Here is a 16,306-nt window from a genome sequence, read left to right as displayed (position 1 = left end):
CTCGCGATAGCCCTGGGCCAAAATGTTGGCTCTGCGTCTGCGCACGGCTCACCTCGCGCCTTCCCGCGCTTTTCTACGTTCTCGCGCCACCGGAAGCGGCGGCGGCGGCTGCGTGTGCGGAGGCGTTGGGGTTGCGGACGTTTCTTTGGCCCCGCTCGGCCTGAAGTCGCTTTCTGAGGCACCGCTAGTGACGTCCCACTTTGACCCAGGTTCCGGCCCCTTCCCATCCCAGATTCCGGGCCCGACCCGACCCATTCCCCAGAGGCTCGGAACCGCGGCCCGAGCTGCTGTGGGGGCGCTCGGTCCGGAGCACCTCAGGGTCTGTCAGAGGAGCCTCTTCTCAGAGACGCCACCTCACTTGGCCCTTCCCACGGCCCTTCACGGAGCGTCTTAGAGCCACCCTGGTGGCTTCCCGCGTCTGGGCGAATCTTCCAGCGGGAACTCCAGGCTGTTCTGGGAGTTTCTACTCTAAATTGTCGTGTGGGCCTGTGTCCGCAGTTTCCGTCTCTGAAGCCTCCGCAGGTTCCAAAAGCTCGGGCAGGTGCCTTTGCCCTTGCTCGGGGTGCTGGAGCTTTTATTTGGGGGGAGGGGGGAGGCGAGCCGACACCTATAGGTGCTGGGGCTGACTCCTGGGTCTGCGCTCAGGAATTTGCTCCTGGTGGGGCTGAGGGACCCAGTGGGGTGCCGGGGATCGAACCCACATCAGTCGCGTGCAAGGCAAGCGCCCTCCCGGCTGTACTGTCGCTCCCGTCTTTGTTGTTTTTCCCCAGGGTCCCTCACACGTAGGACCTGTGGTCTGCCGCCGAGTCATCACCTAGCGTCTTTTTTTTTTTTCGGTCACACCCAGCGATGCACAGGGGTTACTCCTGGCTCTGCAGTCAGGAATTACTCCTGGCGGTGCTCAGGGGACCATATGGGATGCTGGGATTCGAACCCGGGTCGGGTGCATGCAAGGCAAACGCCCTACCCCTGTGCTGTCGCTCCAGCTCCTCCCCTAGCGTCTTTATATTTTAAAATTTCTTAAGCTTATTTTTTATTTTTTGCTTTATTTTTATTTGCTTTTACTTGCCTTTTATTGTCTTTTTTTTTTTTTTGCCATGTTCTATTGCTTGATTCCCCTTTGGCACCTTTTGCTGGGAGCACTGTCTGCTGCGCCTTGTTGAGATTTGTGGTGCAGGAAGTTGAGCTTCGAACCTCGGCCTGCAAAGGGTCCCCACGCCTTCGGTCAAGATCCTCTGTATTAGTTCTTGTGGGTTTCTTCCGGGTTTCAGGAGCAGGCCTCCTGGAAGGAAAGGGGCTGGGTTTGGAGAAGTGGGGGTGTCTGAGCCTATGCCCCTTTGTCTTTGCAGCTTCCCACCATGCCTGCCCTGCGCTCCTCCTCTCGCCTCCAGAGCACCTCCACCTGCGCCCTATCCTCCCCTCTGCAGAGGAGCCTGGGGAGTGGGCCTGGAAGTCTGGCCGCGTCCCCCAGTTCATCGGTCAGGGTGGTCGGTGATGACGGGGACTCGGAGCAGACATCAGAGGGGTGAGTGGATTCCCGCCACACAGTGCCATACCTCCCCCTTTCTCCTGCAGTACCAGCAGCTGGTCTGGTCTTTGGAGGACAGGCGCTGAGAAGACTTGAAAGGCTCCACTTGGTTCAGAGTCTCCTGCTCCTATTACAGTTTTGTGAGCCCCCTCCCCCAACGTTATGGGGTGGTGACCACTAGAGCCCTACTCTGGCTTATCCCTTATCTTGTGAAAGTATCTATATGAAGCAGGGGGGATGGGGGAAGGAGTTAAAGCATCTTTTCCCCCTTGCAGGACTAATAGTACAGCCTTCTTAGTTGAGTTTCTGTCCTGCCCTTTTCGAGAGATTTTATAAATAAGTTCACGGTTTTATGTTTGTTATGTTCGTGACTTTATTTTGTGAGGATTATAAGAGTTTTTTTTTTAAATTTTCAAGTCTTGATCATAAAAAAGCATCTTATTCAATACCTGATTTATCCCCTGATCATTTTAGTTGGCTTTTCTTCCCTCCCTTCCCTCTCCCTTCCTCTCCCTCCTCTTCCTTTCCCTCTTCCCTCTTCTCTCTCCCTTCTCTTTTCTCCTCCAGTCTTACTCTCCCCTCCCCTTTCTCTGCCTCCTCCGATTGATTCCCTTCCTTTCCACCTCCTTTTCCCTTATCTTCTCTTCTAGTCCTGCTTCCTCTTCACTTCATTGTTTTTCAGCCACACCGGGCTTACACCTGGCTCTGAACTCAGATCACTCCTGGCAGGCTTGGGGGACTATATCCGATGCCAGGAATTGAACCAGGCAATTGCTTGCAAGATCTCTCCAGTCCGCTTTGCTGATTTTTTCTCCACATCCTTCTGCCTTTATAAATGAATTGTCAGTTGATTGTTTTATTTAGAGAAAGATTGTTCATCAGCAACCTCAGTTCCTTATTCTCTGTTCCTTAATTGTTTTTAAAAAAAAGAAACTACCTTTTTGTGGGGGGCTTTCCAGGGGCTACATACTGGGATACTCAGGGGCCATGTGGTATAGGAGAGTGAATCGAAGTTGCACCCCTCACCATGTGCTGTCTTCCTGCCCCCTTTTTGTTTTATTGAATCACCATGAATTACAAAGTTACGGAGATATTTATGATTAAGTTTCAGGCTTATATTGTTCCAATACCAATCCCTTTAAGTGCTCATTTTCTCTCCCTCCCCCATCCTGCCTTTGTGGCAGGCACTTAAAAAAAGAAAATTTTCATTTTAAGATTTTGTCTCTGCTTCCTAGAAATGGTAAGCTAATCTCTTAGAGTATACTAATCTCTATGTCAGAGACATAGAAATAAATCTGCATTTACTGTCTTGTATAGAGGGACTGCAGATCATGTTTAAGGGTAACCACACTTCCTCGTAGGGAGAGTGACTCTCTATCCCCCAGCGAAGACAGTGACTTTGAGGACAGCCTGAAACGCAGTGCGAAGAAGAGAGCTGCAAAACGACCACTCAAAACAACTCCAGTGAGTCTGTTCATCTTATTTTGGTTTTGAACCAAATGGAATAATGAAATGAAATAACCAAATGGAATAATGAAATGAAAAGGAAAAAAAGAAAGCACAAAACAATGTAAAGGGACAGAAGTCAGAAAAAAAATGAACCTAGAAAGATCGTGCAGCAGGCAGGGCACTTACCTGGGTTTAATCCCTGGCACTCCATGTGGTCCCCCAACCCTTGCCAGGGACTGAGTGCAGAGCCAAGGGTAAGCCCTGAGCATTGTCAGATATTGCACTGCAATATATTGCCCTCCTCCCAGAAAGGAGGGGAAAGTTTTTTGTTTTTTTTTTTCTTTTTTTGTAGGAGTACTGTTATTTATTCAGCCACTTATTAGCTGATTGAATTGTGCATGAACTCCACCTTACTTTTTTTTTCTTTTTCCATTTTTTATAATTTTATTTATTGAATCACCGTGAGAGCAGTTACAAAGCTTTTGGGTCTAAGTCTCAGTCATATAATGAAACACCTGTACCTTCACCAGTGCCCATTCTCCACCAAAAATCCCAGTATACCCCTATCCCACACCCTCCCCCTGCCTGTGGGGTAGATGATTTCTACATTACTCTCTCTCTACTTTGATCACATTCACTATTTCGACACCAGACCCACCATTATTTAAGATTTTACCCCAACACTCAGATCTGCTGAAAAGGCAACAGTAGACAATTTGCTCTCTATTGCTGGTTATGAATAACATATGATGTCGTGTGGCTGCAGTAGGGCCATGTGGTTTTGAAATTCTGAAATTTTAACACTTAAATCTGGAGGGATTTCTGCCAAAAGCCACTGGGTTTAGAGATCTGCTCCTGAGTCTCTGGGATCATGGCCGTTGAGCAGCTTGATAAGGAGCCAAAGAGGCCGTTCGTTGGGGTCTCATTGGGGTGGGGAAGACAGGCCCGGCTCCACCTCCCCCCCCATCCCGTGAGACCCAACAAGTTTCGTCACTGCGGGCCCAAGCCTGACTGTCCAATGGCCTCTGGAGGATGACAGCCACCAAGTCACCAAGAGGGAGCAGGCGGAGGGACAGCACCCATTCCCCCCTGGGGTGGCCCGGCGACAGTAACCTACTGCGGGGTCCGGACACATTTCTGACAAAAGCCGCTGGGTTTCGAGAGGGAGGGGAAAGTTTTAAAGAGAAAATTTTAAAAATTAAGTTTAAGTTTCACCCTCTGCCCCAAATAAAAATTTTTGGAGGGGGTGTTGGGCCACAATTGGCATTGTTCAGGGCTTATTCCTGGCTCTGTGCTCAGGAATCACTCCTGGTGATACTTGAGGGACCATATGGGGTGATGGAGATTGAATCCAGGTCCACTGTACGCAAGGCAAACGTCCTACTCACTGTACTATCTCTCTGTCCCCAAAATAACACTTTTTTCCTTTGTATGAAACTTTTTTTTTTTAAGTGAAGAGAATATCTTCAGTTGGGGAGGGACTTAGTATAGGGCTAAGTTTAACAACAACCCAAAAGCTAAGTTTTGGGTTCTTTTGGTTTGGGGACCACATCCAATACTCCTGGCTCTGTACTCAGGAATTACTCCTTATGGTACATGTGTGACCATATGGGATGCCAGCGATCGAACCCATGTCATCCGTGTGTACAGCAAATGCCCTACCCGCTGTTCTATCTCTCCAGCCCCAACAACAGTATTTTTTAAAAAAATTATTTCTGATGTTTGGTTATTAGGTAGCTAAACAACCCAAAAAGGCATCCAGAATAGTACGTGGTCGTGAACAGAAAAAGGAAGAACCACCACCCAGTGATCTCTTTGATGCTGTGAAAGCTGCCAAAGGTGACATGCAGGTAAAACTGTCTCTATTTCTGGACACCTTCTCGCCCTTAGTGGGCTGGAAAGATAAAGAGATACTTAAGACAGATGATTTCATATGTACATTTAATGATACAGTGTAGTGAGTTTAACTTTTACCAGTAAAGACTGATAAGACCTTGGAGTGATAGAAGTGAGACATTAGGTAAGAAAGAATGTTCCTCTATGAAAAATATTACAGGACAGAATTAATTTTGCCTTTATGAATTAATAGAAAAGGCAGTGAGAAGCATCGGAAAATCTAGGGAGGAAGATGTGGTACAGCTGACAACTTGTTCCCCTTACCACTTAAGTCACGGTCACGGTCCTCCCGTTGTTCATCGATTTGCTCGAGCGGGCCCAGTAACGTCTCCATCATGAGACTTGTTGTTACTGTGTGTGGCATATCGAATACGTCACGGGCAGCTTGCCAGGCTCTGCCCTGCGGGTGAGATACTCTCAGTAGCTTGCCGGGCTCTCTGAGAGGGGCGGTGGAATCGAACTCGGGTCGGCCATGTTGGCTGCTTGTAAGGCAAATGCCCTACCGCTGTGCTATCGCTCCAGCCCACTTAAGTAATTGTACCTAATTTTTTCTCCCCGCATACCTTTATAAAAAAAAATTTTACTATAATTTCATTATGTAAAAGTGTGTGACTTATATGTGGTTTGATGTCCTTTAAATGGCCTCTTAAGGTTTTTCTATCCAGTTGAATAAATGAAATATTACTAATATAGAATTTCTTGTATTTTTTCACCCTGCCTACCTTCATAGCCCCCTTGCCACAGAGATAACCATTAGATTTAACGGTGTTACTCATTTCCATAACTTTCATGATAGTGTTTCACCAGTGAGTATGCTGCTTTTCTCTGTGTATTGGGTGCTCCCCTACAGTGCTCGGGGGTCTAGGGGCCTCTCAGCGATTCTCAGTCTAGTGCTTGGGGTGTCTGGGGTTGCTCCTGCTGATGCTCCATCTGGCGGTGCTGGCCAAGTTTCAGTGCTCGGCACGGCAGTCAGCAATATTTTTTGAAAGTATCATATATGTTTTTACTGAACTGGGAAGACAGCTTTGCATGTGGGAGGTCTGGGTTGGTCCCAACACTGCACCGATCAAGGAGTAGCCCCTTAGCACCACTGCATGTGATCCAAAACACCCGGAACAAACTGCAAAAGGTTATTTCTTCAATCAGGAGTTTTTCTGCTTTGATTGGGAAATAATAAGGAATTTCTAATCTCATACTCCTGGCATAAAAGCTCTGTATGACTTTCTTAGACATTGGTGGACGAATGGCTGGAAAGCTACAAGCAAGACCCAGAGGCAGGCTTCCTGGAGCTCATTAATTTCTTCATCCGATCTTGTGGATGCAAAGGTGAAGAGAAATCCCTACCTCTTTCTAGACTTTCATCTAGACTTTCATCTCCTATGTTATAAAACCTCTACCTTTTTGAGTAGAGGTAGGCAAAATTAAGGGAGAAGGCATTTTAAAAGTTTCACTTATTTAACTCCATTGTTTTGTTTTGGGGTCATTCCCAAAATGTGGTGTTCTGGGATCACTCCTGATAGTGCTCAGGGGAATATAAAGTAGTGGGGATCAAGCTTTGCCTGCTTCTATACCAGGCACACGCTCCAGCCCTCTGAGCCATCTCCAGATTCTTTAATTACATTTATTTTTGTTGGTTTTGGGACCACACCCGATGGTGGTGGTCAGGGTTTACTCCTGACTCTGTGCTCAGGGATGGCTCCTGGTGGGGATCAGAGAACCATATGGGTACAGGGGATTGAAGCTGGGCTGGCCAGTTGCAGTGAAGTGCTCTGTCCACTCTGCTATCTCCCGACCTTGCTCCGTCTTAATTACTTTTTTTTGTTTTTGGAACTACATTTTATAAATTATTAAATAGAAAAATGATCGTGTAGGGAACTACATGTTTGTAAATAAGGTCCTGGGGCAGGGGGGATACATACTCATGCTAGTATAAAAATAATTATAATGATCACAGTCCAGGATTGGGGCTGGAGTGATAGCAGAGTGAGTAGGGCCTTGTACACTACTGACCCGGGTTTTATCCCTGGCACCCCGATGGTCCCCTGAGCCCGCCAGGAGTAATTCCTGAGTGCAGAGCCAGAAGTAAGCTCTGAGAACCACCAGGTATGGCCCCCAAAATAAAGAAACAAATAAAAAATCATAATCCAGGATTTACAAATGAACAGTCACAAGTTGGAGAGATAATACAGTGGGTTGGGCACTTGCCTTGCACATGCAGACACGGGTTTGATTCTTAACACACTGTATGATTCCTGCCAGAAGCGATCCCTAGGTGTGTAGCGAGGAGTAGGTCTTAAGTACTGCCAGGTGTGGCCCTCAAAACAAGGGCAAAATATACCAACATTCTTTAGTCTTTTCTCTGGAGGAAATAATTATTTGATTTCTTATACTTTATTCATTCAGCCATCATTTTCAATATTTCTCCCCTAAACTATTCCCAAAGGCCATGGTCAGATTCATTGGATCAGTCTCTCTCAGGTTGTCTCATAAGAATCTTCACTTTGGTTTTATTGTTTTGACTTTTTAAACTGTTCAATAGGGCTTGGGGAGATTTTGGATGGTGGCTGGGGATCGAACCCAGGGACTCAAACATGCAAGACAAGTGCTCTACCGCAGAGCCACATATGAGCTTAAATGTTATGTATACACACACACACACACGTGTATATATATATATATATACATATATATATTACAGCTTGATTCCTTTGTAGTTTCGAGAGGAATTGCTTAATCAGAGTTTGACTGATGTAAGGATTCAGGTTTTCTGATATCCCTCTCATCAGGTTTTTACAGTGTATTTTCTATTCATCTTCAGATGTACATTCAAATAAATGGTTATTTTGTCCTGTTATTTTCTTACTAAATACCTCCTCTTCTTCACTCCTTGTTCTAGGCACAGTGACCCCTGAGATGTTCTCGAAGATGTCCAACTCCGAGATTATCCGGCTCCTAACAGAACAGTTTAATGAGGTGGAGAAGAATGTCAAAGCCTCTCATCCCTCTTATTTTGAAATATAAAGCCTGTTAATTCTGGGAAGTAGAATAGTATTTAGAAGTAGCAGATGTATTCTCTAGAGGGTGAAAAGGACCTACAGGTACTAATTTTGTTTATAGAATTGAAAATAGCAAAAATGAGGTATGGCATTTACTTTTTTAAGTTTTTTTTTTAATCGAATCACTGTGAAGTTTTTAATTTCAGAGTTTCAATATCCAAAGTGTCTGGTTTCATAGAACTGGTAGTGACTACCATTCTCTCCATCCACCCTTCTCTAGGACTCAGGCGACTACCCATTGACAGCTCCAGGTCCGTCCTGGAAGAAGTTCCAGGGCAGCTTCTGTGAATTTGTGAGGACGCTGGTTTACCAGTGCCAGTACAGCCTCCTCTATGATGGCTTTCCTATGGACAACCTCATCTCTCTGCTCACTGGCCTTTCAGACTCCCAGGTCCGCGCCTTCCGCCACACTAGCACTCTGGCTGGTGAGCACTCATTTTCACTCTCGAAATGTTCTCCCAAAAATTGATCCAATTCCCCTCTGTTCTCCAGTCCTGGATCTTATTTCCCATCTGGGTCTTAATTCATTTTTTTTTCAGTGCCATGCTGCTGTGGCAGGGGGCGGGGGGGGGGGGGAGGGGAGAGGGATGATGAAGAGCATCTGCTTTTTTAAGTATTTTTATTGATTGAGATTCTGTGGTTTGCAATACTGTTACAAATGGTTTCTCATGCACGTAATTACAGTGCCACCCCTTTCACCATTGTGTCCCCCTCCGTCCCCCAAAGAATCTCCCTCTTCACCCCCATTCCAGCTCAGTTGTGTGGATCAGTTCTATCGTGCCATGCTGCTTTTAACCCTAATCTCAAGCAGTTTCTCACTGGTGAAATTGTAAAAAGTGGGTCATGGTGAACATTTTCAGAATCAACTTTTTGTTTTGTTTTGGGGCTACACCCAGCAGTGCTCAGGACTTACTCCTGGTTCTGCGCTGTAGGTGCTTAGGCGACCATATGGGGTGCTGGGATCGAACCTGGGTTGGCAAATGCCCTCCCCACTGTACTATCGCTCTAACCCCAGAGAATTGGCATTTTATATTTACCATGGGAATCTGCTGACAGTTAAAAGAAGCCCAAAGGAATGAGGAAAAAAAGTCAACACCAACATTCTAGCTTCCCATTTTCTCTCTCTTTCTTTTTTTTTTTAAACTTACCTTTACTCCTCTGACTTAAGTAATGATTCCCATATCCTGTCTTTCTGAACTCAAAGCCATGAAGTTAATGACCTCCTTGGTAAAAGTTGCCCTCCAGCTGAGCCTGCACAAAGAAAACAACCAGCGTCAGTATGATGCTGAAAGGAACAAGGGGCCTGCGCTCAGAGCACCAGAAAGGCTGGAGAGCCTGCTGGAGAAGCGCAAAGAGGTGAGTATTCCCTGTTTCTTCCCGAGCTCTTCCCCAGCCTCCCTCACTTCCTGCCTGCACAGCTGCAGTCCATTTCTCAGTCCCCAAGTGCTTCTCTGTGCTCCACTACAGGCAGCCTCTTGAGGCATGGTAGCAAGGCTGGCCATAGAACCATCCTGTCACTAGAACCATTCTATCAGAGGTCATAGCATGTTCCCCTTGTTCCTGGGATGTGGGCTCAATAAAAATAATTCATTTTATTTATTTATTTGTTTGTTTTTGCTTTTTGGGTCACACCTGGCGAGGCACAGGAGTTACTCCTGGCGGTGCTCAGGGGACCATATGGGAAGCTGGGAATCGAACCCGGGTCAGCTGCATGCAAGGCGAACGCCCTACTCGCTGTGCTATCTCCCCAGCCCCCAAATAATTCATCTTTAACTTAGAGTAAACTCTGTAATTCCTAGCTCTGTACTAAGGGATTTCTCCTAACAAGGCGGGGGAACTATATGCAGAGCCAGAGATCAACCCCAGATCGGCCATATGAGACAAGCGCCTTACCCTCTGTTCTCTCTCCAACTTTCCTCCTTTTCTATTTTTTCTTTTTTTAAAAAAAAATAGTCAGTGTGAATGAAAAAGTTATTCATGATTGAATTTCAGGCTTAGTGTCCAACACAATCCCTTTCACCAGTGTCTGCTTCTCCCTAGCCTGCCTACATGTTATAGGCTCTGTGGTTTACAGTGCAGTTACTAATAGGGTATCATGCATATCACTTTACCTTCTTTCAGCACCCCCTCCTTCAGAGTCACCACTTCCCTCCATCATTGTTTTAATGTTCTCCTTCCTATTTTCCTCCTTTTCCCCAGTGGCAAATTTTCTATTGAAGGCCGTTTTTCATGTTCTTCATTTCTACTGCCTTTGGACCTTTGTTATTTCCCTACTATGTTTCTTTATACTCCACATATGAGAGAGATCATTCTGTGTCTGTCCTGACTAATTTCATGCAGTGTGATACTTTTCAGGTCCATCAATGTAGCAGTAAATTGCCTGACTTCATCCTTCCTTACAGCAGAGTAGTATCCCATTGCATAAATGTACCATAGTTTCCTTCTCCAGTGATCTGTTACTTGGGCACTTGAATTATTTCCAGATTTTGGCTATCATGAATAGTGCTACAGTGAACACAGGGGTGCAGACGTTTCTTCTGGACCGCCTTTTTGGGCCTTGGGGCTATATTCCCAGGAGTTCCTAACTTTATTTTGTCTGTCTGAATTCTTTTTTAAAAATTTAATCACTGTAAGATACAGTTAAAAAGTTGTTCACGATTGAGTTTTAGTCATACAGTGTTCTGTTTTAAATCTGAAAATTTTCAAGCATTTAGACAAAGAGACTAAATATCAATACTACTAATTTATTATTAGCATGAATACGACATATACATTGTCTGGTTTTAACACCAATATTTCACCATATTTTTCCATTTTTGCTATTTTATAATAAATTTTGGATATAATTAATATTCTAGTCTTACTTTAATGTGTTCTCTAAAGAATGACATGTTTCTGCACAATATCCATACCCCATTTCGTGCTCAAAAATATTCACTAGTTTGTAACATCACTAGTTTATAACATTTTCTAATACCAATTTATATTTAAATATCTATCAAAAGTCAGTGATAACTGGTTAATTCCTAGCAGAATTTAAGTAAGGACTGTATTGCATTTGGTTGTTGTAAGTATTTTGTGGCGGGGGGTGGGGGGCGGTCAAGGTATGTGCTCAGGGATTCCTCCTGTCATGGGATCTGGCCCCTGTGTTTTTTGTTTTTGTGTTTGGTCACACCTGGCTGTGCTCAGGACTTACTCCTGGCTCTGCACTCAGGGATCATTCTTTGTGGGACTTGGGATCATTTGGAGTGCCAGAGATAAACGTGAATGGGCTATGAGCAAGGCAAGCATTGTACCTTCCCAGCCACTGTGTCTTTTATTAATTATACAGTGGTAGGGCGTTCGCCTTACACACGGCCAACATGGCCGACCCGAGTTCGATTCCTCCGTCCCTCTCGGAGAGCCCGGCAAGCTACCGAGAGTATTCGATATGCCAGACACAGTAACAACAAAGTATCCAATGGAGACGTTACTGGGCCCGCTCGAGCAAATTATACTATTTATTATTTATTTATTTTGGGTTTGGGGCCATACCTGGTGATCCTCAGGGCTAACTCCTGGCTCTGCACTCATGAATTACGTTTTCTGGTGGTACTGGGGAACGGTATGGTATGCTAGAGTTGAATAGGGTCAGCCATGTGCAAGATAAACACCCTACTTGTTATACCATTGTTCTGCTCCCCCCACCCACCCAAGGCTTTTTAAATCATTCATGGAATCTCTTTCTTTTCCCTTCTCCCGCTCCATTTCCTCCTAATAAATTGACTTATTAAAGAGGTAGGTCAGTTGTCTTAACATTTTCTTGTAATTTTTCTTCCTTGATATCTATTAAACAAATATAGAGGTTATTAAGAGTGGCTGTTTCTTAACTATTAACATTGGGAGCTGTCCTAGCATTGTAGGTTACTTAGCAGCATCCCAGCCTTTGCTACATACAAGTGAGTTGTATTCATCCAGTTGTGACAACCAAAAATATCTTTAAAATTTTTTTCATTTTTTTGTTTGTTCCATTTCTATCAAGCCATAATTTTCCAGTGTTGTCAGAGACCCCTTAACTAGAAGCCAGAGCCTTTTAGGCTCTCTTTTATGCCGAGAGCCAAAGTAACCATGAAAAAATTCCAAATACAAAGAAACCTTTGTGACATTAGTTGACTACATAGCCTCTTCCAAAAGTAGGTTTGAAAGGGAACATAGGATGGGGGGAGGGGTTTCGACTATAACTCAGGCTCTTGAGGCTCAAGATCTTGAGATTGACCTGTTCCTTCCTGTTACCCAGCTTCAAGAGCATCAAGAAGAGATTGAGGGGATGATGAATGCCCTCTTCAGGGGTGTCTTTGTACATCGGTACAGGTGAGATCATGGATTCGTGTATGTTAAAACTCATAGAATTATGTTCATGTTAAAACATTCTTGTTTGTGTTGAAACAACTGGACCTTGGTGATGGAATCTCTGAAAGTACTAGTACTAAGGTTTTTTCTGAACCAGTAAGACTTAGCTTATTCCCACCTACAAAGGCTTTTTTGTTTTTGTTTTGTTGGCTTTTTGGGTCACACTCAGTGATACTCCTGCTCCAGTCACCTGCAAAGGATCTTATAAACTCTCCTGGGAGAGGAAATAAGAGGGTACGACACTGCTGAGAATGCTTCCCAGCTTTGCACAAGACCTTTCCTGTTCAGTCTTCCTATAGTTAGAAACTTCAGGGGATAAAAACAAAGAGTTAAAAGAACTTCTGAGGGATATTATGTACATTGTAGCCCAGCTTAGGGTTTTATTATGCCAAAGGCAGGGGAATTTTTTTTTTTTTTGCCACACTCAGTGGTGCTCAGAGTGCAAATTTATTCCTGAATCTGCATTCAGGAATTACTCCTGGTGGTACTTAGGGGACCATATGGGATGCCAGACATTAAACCCAGGCAAGGCAAACATCCTGCCTTATCTTTCCAGACCCAGGCAGGGAATTTTCTACAGAAACTGTTAAGAGTTTAATTTTTTTTTTTTTTTTTTTTTTGCTTTTTGAGTCATACCCGGCGATGCACAGGCGTTATTCCTGGCTCATGCACTCAGGAATTACTCCTGGTAGTGCTCGGGGGACCATATGGGATGCTGGGAATCGAACCCAGGTCGGCTGCATGTAAGGCAAACACCCTACCTGCTGTGCTATCACTCCAGCCCCGAAATTGAGTTTAAAGAGAGCATGTGCATTTCTCACTTTTACCAAAATTAAAATCTCGACCTTTCCAGAATCTTGTTTTTAACATTTTTTTTAAAAAGTGGAATCAAAACATGTACACACATGTGCATGTGTGTGCACATACAGCTGTTAAATTCCAAAATAAGATATTTTTTTTTTTTTGCTTTTTGGGTCACACCCGGCAATGCACACGGGTTACTCCTGGCTCTGCACTCAGGAGTTACTCCTGGCGGTTGTCAGGGGACCATATGGGATGCTGGGAATTGAACCCGGATCAGTTGCGTGTAAGGCAAATGCGCTAATGTTGTGCTATTGCTCCAGCCCCGCCAAAATCAGATTTTAGGGTCAGGGATGTGGCTCACGGGATGGCACATGCTTTGCATATGTCAGACTCTGGGTTTGATATTCATTGCCACAAAAATAACTCCACAAGGCAAATGTGTGCAAGGTTAGTTATTTAACCAGCTGGTTACAGAGAAAAAAACATTTATTTGTTGATTGTGGACCATACTCGGCAATGCTCAAGGGTTACTCCTGGCTCAGGGGAGTCAGGTATTGAACTGGAGTATTGGTATTGAACTGGAGTACTGGTATTGAACTTGGGTCAGTCACATACAAGGCAAATACCTTACCTGCTGTACTATCATTCCATCACCAACATTTGTTTTTGTTTATACTGCAGTTACGTTGGAAAGAGAAGCTATATTTAGTCAAGAAAGTTGTTGTGTGCCATTGAGATACCTGGTAAATCGGGAGTTAGGGGAGATGATGGTATGGGTCGATTTTCCTCTCTGTCTAGGGATGTTCTTCCAGAGATCCGGTCTATCTGCATCGAGGAGATCGGAACTTGGATGCAGAGCTACAGCACGTCTTTCCTAACTGACAGCTATTTAAAATATATTGGCTGGACCCTGCATGATAAGGTGAGGGGCTAGTGCAGCCACTTCCCCCTCTGCCTGCCCTGCTCTGCTTTATCTAAGGGTACTTTCCAGGCTACTGCACAGTGATCCATAGGGAAGCCCAGAATCAGGGAAGGTAGGCTAATCTGGGAAAGGTATCGGAACATAAAAAATGCCCCCAAACCAGAGTAGGCGGTAGAAAGACTCCCATGAAGAAGCAGGAAAGTGATCTCCTTTAATTGGAAATCGAAGTCCTGCATGGCATCCAAAGAGATTTCTCATTGTGGTTGCTGAATTCTTTCTTTTTTCCTCAAAGTTTTGGGGTGCGCAGGGAGCACACAGTATCAGGGTAATCTCCCCAGTCCTGTGAATCTTTGCTTTTTAAGTAAAAAGATTATCAGAGTCTTTGGTGGGATTACAGACCCAGACCCTCAGGGAAGGGGAGTATGGCAGCCTGTGGGGCTCAGTAGGTAGTGGTGGGTGATGTTGCCCTTCTCTGTAGCACCGGGAGGTTCGGCTAAAGTGTCTGAAGGCTCTGAAGGGGCTTTATGGCAACCAAGACTGGACTGCACGCCTGGAGCTCTTCACCAGCCGCTTCAAGGTAAAATTGTGATGGTGCGCTTCATTTGACTCTTTAATTGGGGGGTGGAGGAGTAGCTACTCCTAGTTCTGTGCTTGGGAGTTGCTCCTGGTGGTGCCCAGGGGACCAAGTGCTGAGGATGAAGCCTCTCTGCAAGTGCTGCCTGATGAGCTCTCTCTGGTCCTAGTGGCCTTTCCCTCCCTCCCTTTTGCCAATGTTTGTTGCACCTAATGTCTGTAGCCCTTTCTTCTGCATCATCTGCTTGCCCTCTCTTTAGAGATGTGTCTGTAATCCAGGTCTCAGAATGTATGTGGATGGAACAATGAGCTGTTGCACATTCTTCTTCCTGCAGGACCGGATGGTTTCCATGGTCATGGACAGAGAGTATGATGTGGCAGTGGAGGCCATCAGGTTACTGATACTTATCCTGAAGTAAGTCCCGGGAAGTGGAGGCGAGCATGAGCTCCACGATTTCATTCTAACTGCTGAGCTACACCTAGTTGTGCTCAGGGTTTACTCCCGGCTCTGTTCAGGTATCGATCCCTCCTGGCAGAGTGCAAGGGACTGTATGTGGTCTCCTTCCCAGAGTCTCAAAGGTCTTTCCAGTGTCCTGGCTCTCCCCCTAGCCAAGGTTGACTCTTTCCTTCTGCTCAGGTTGAAAGATAGAGGCCAGTCCTGATTGGCAAGATCTCCCAAGGGAAATTTTCCTCTCTTCTCTAACTTGCTGTCTTCTGCTTTTCACTGAAAAGCTCATTGTGAGTTTAGCCTCATTGCTTTTTCCTTTCTCCTTCTAGCCTTAGTTGTGCTCGAGGATGGTGCCTAGTAGCCACCTTCTTTTTTCTTTCCTGTGGCAGGAACATGGATGGAGTGCTGACCGAGGCTGACTGCGAGAGTATCTACCCTGTGGTATACGCGTCTCACCGGGCGCTGGCCTGCGCTGCGGGCGAGTTCCTGTATTGGAAGTAAGGGGATACCCTCTGATTCTGGCCGTGGTGCTGCTGCTCTGTGGTACCTTCCCCAGACCCCTCCTTTCCCTTCGCAGCCCTTGGACTCGTCCCCAGCTCTGTCCTCTTTATTCCCGGCAAGCTACCGAGAGTATCTCGCCCGCACGACAGAGCCTCGCAAGCTCCCCGTGACGTATTCGATATGCCAAACACAGTAACAACAAAGTCTCCAATGGAGACGTTACTGGGCCCGCTCGAGCAAATCGATTATCAATGGGAGGGCCTTTACCTTTACCTTTACCTTAGACTGGTGACTATTTCCCCCCCCCCCCCCCCCCCGCCTTCACTCCCCCTATAATGGCGTCCAGGCTCTTCTACCCGGAGTGTGAGATGAGAACAGTGGGAGGGAGAGAGCGCCACCGCAGCCCAAGAGCCCAGAGGACTTTCTTCCACCTCCTGCTGTCTTTCTTTGTGGAGAGCGAGGTGAGTGTGGGGGTGCTGAGGCCTACAGGTGGAGAAGACTTCGCGTGGCTTCAGTAACTCTGCCCACTTCCTCCTCAGCTCCATGACCATGCTGCGTACCTGGTGGACAGCCTCTGGGACTGTGCGGGGCCTCAGCTGAAAGACTGGGAAAGTCTCACGAGCCTCCTGCTGGAGAAGGACCAGAGTGCGTGCCACGTGGTAGCGGGTGGAAGGGGCCTTTCACCTCCAGGAAGAACGAGCCGAGGTTCTGTACTGGAAAGGGCACAAGTAGTAATGCAG

General features: G+C 45.8%; 1 protein-coding gene across 1 annotated transcript in view; it reads left to right on the top strand.

The window, feature by feature from the left end:
- Nucleotides 1-1,358: 1,358 nt before the first annotated feature.
- The window catches only part of STAG3 (STAG3 cohesin complex component), a 36,296-nt gene continuing 21,348 nt past the window's right edge, over nucleotides 1,359-16,306 (top strand). Inside the window, exons 1-14 of the mRNA XM_056128312.1 lie at nucleotides 1,359-1,525; nucleotides 2,890-2,992; nucleotides 4,711-4,827; nucleotides 6,103-6,199; nucleotides 7,770-7,846; nucleotides 8,150-8,354; nucleotides 9,134-9,285; nucleotides 12,206-12,279; nucleotides 13,921-14,044; nucleotides 14,523-14,621; nucleotides 14,953-15,032; nucleotides 15,455-15,562; nucleotides 15,913-16,027; nucleotides 16,106-16,211. Of these exons, the coding sequence (XP_055984287.1) occupies nucleotides 1,359-1,525; nucleotides 2,890-2,992; nucleotides 4,711-4,827; nucleotides 6,103-6,199; nucleotides 7,770-7,846; nucleotides 8,150-8,354; nucleotides 9,134-9,285; nucleotides 12,206-12,279; nucleotides 13,921-14,044; nucleotides 14,523-14,621; nucleotides 14,953-15,032; nucleotides 15,455-15,562; nucleotides 15,913-16,027; nucleotides 16,106-16,211 (1,624 nt within the window). The remainder of the gene's footprint in view (nucleotides 1,526-2,889; nucleotides 2,993-4,710; nucleotides 4,828-6,102; nucleotides 6,200-7,769; nucleotides 7,847-8,149; nucleotides 8,355-9,133; nucleotides 9,286-12,205; nucleotides 12,280-13,920; nucleotides 14,045-14,522; nucleotides 14,622-14,952; nucleotides 15,033-15,454; nucleotides 15,563-15,912; nucleotides 16,028-16,105; nucleotides 16,212-16,306) is intronic.

The sequence above is a fragment of the Sorex fumeus genome, unplaced genomic scaffold, assembly GCF_029834395.1.
Source record: "Sorex fumeus unplaced genomic scaffold, SorFum_2.1 ptg000064l, whole genome shotgun sequence".
NCBI lineage: Eukaryota > Metazoa > Chordata > Mammalia > Eulipotyphla > Soricidae > Sorex > Sorex fumeus.
Note: the sequence above shows the minus strand (reverse complement) of the source record. Positions and strands in the feature narration are given on the sequence as shown.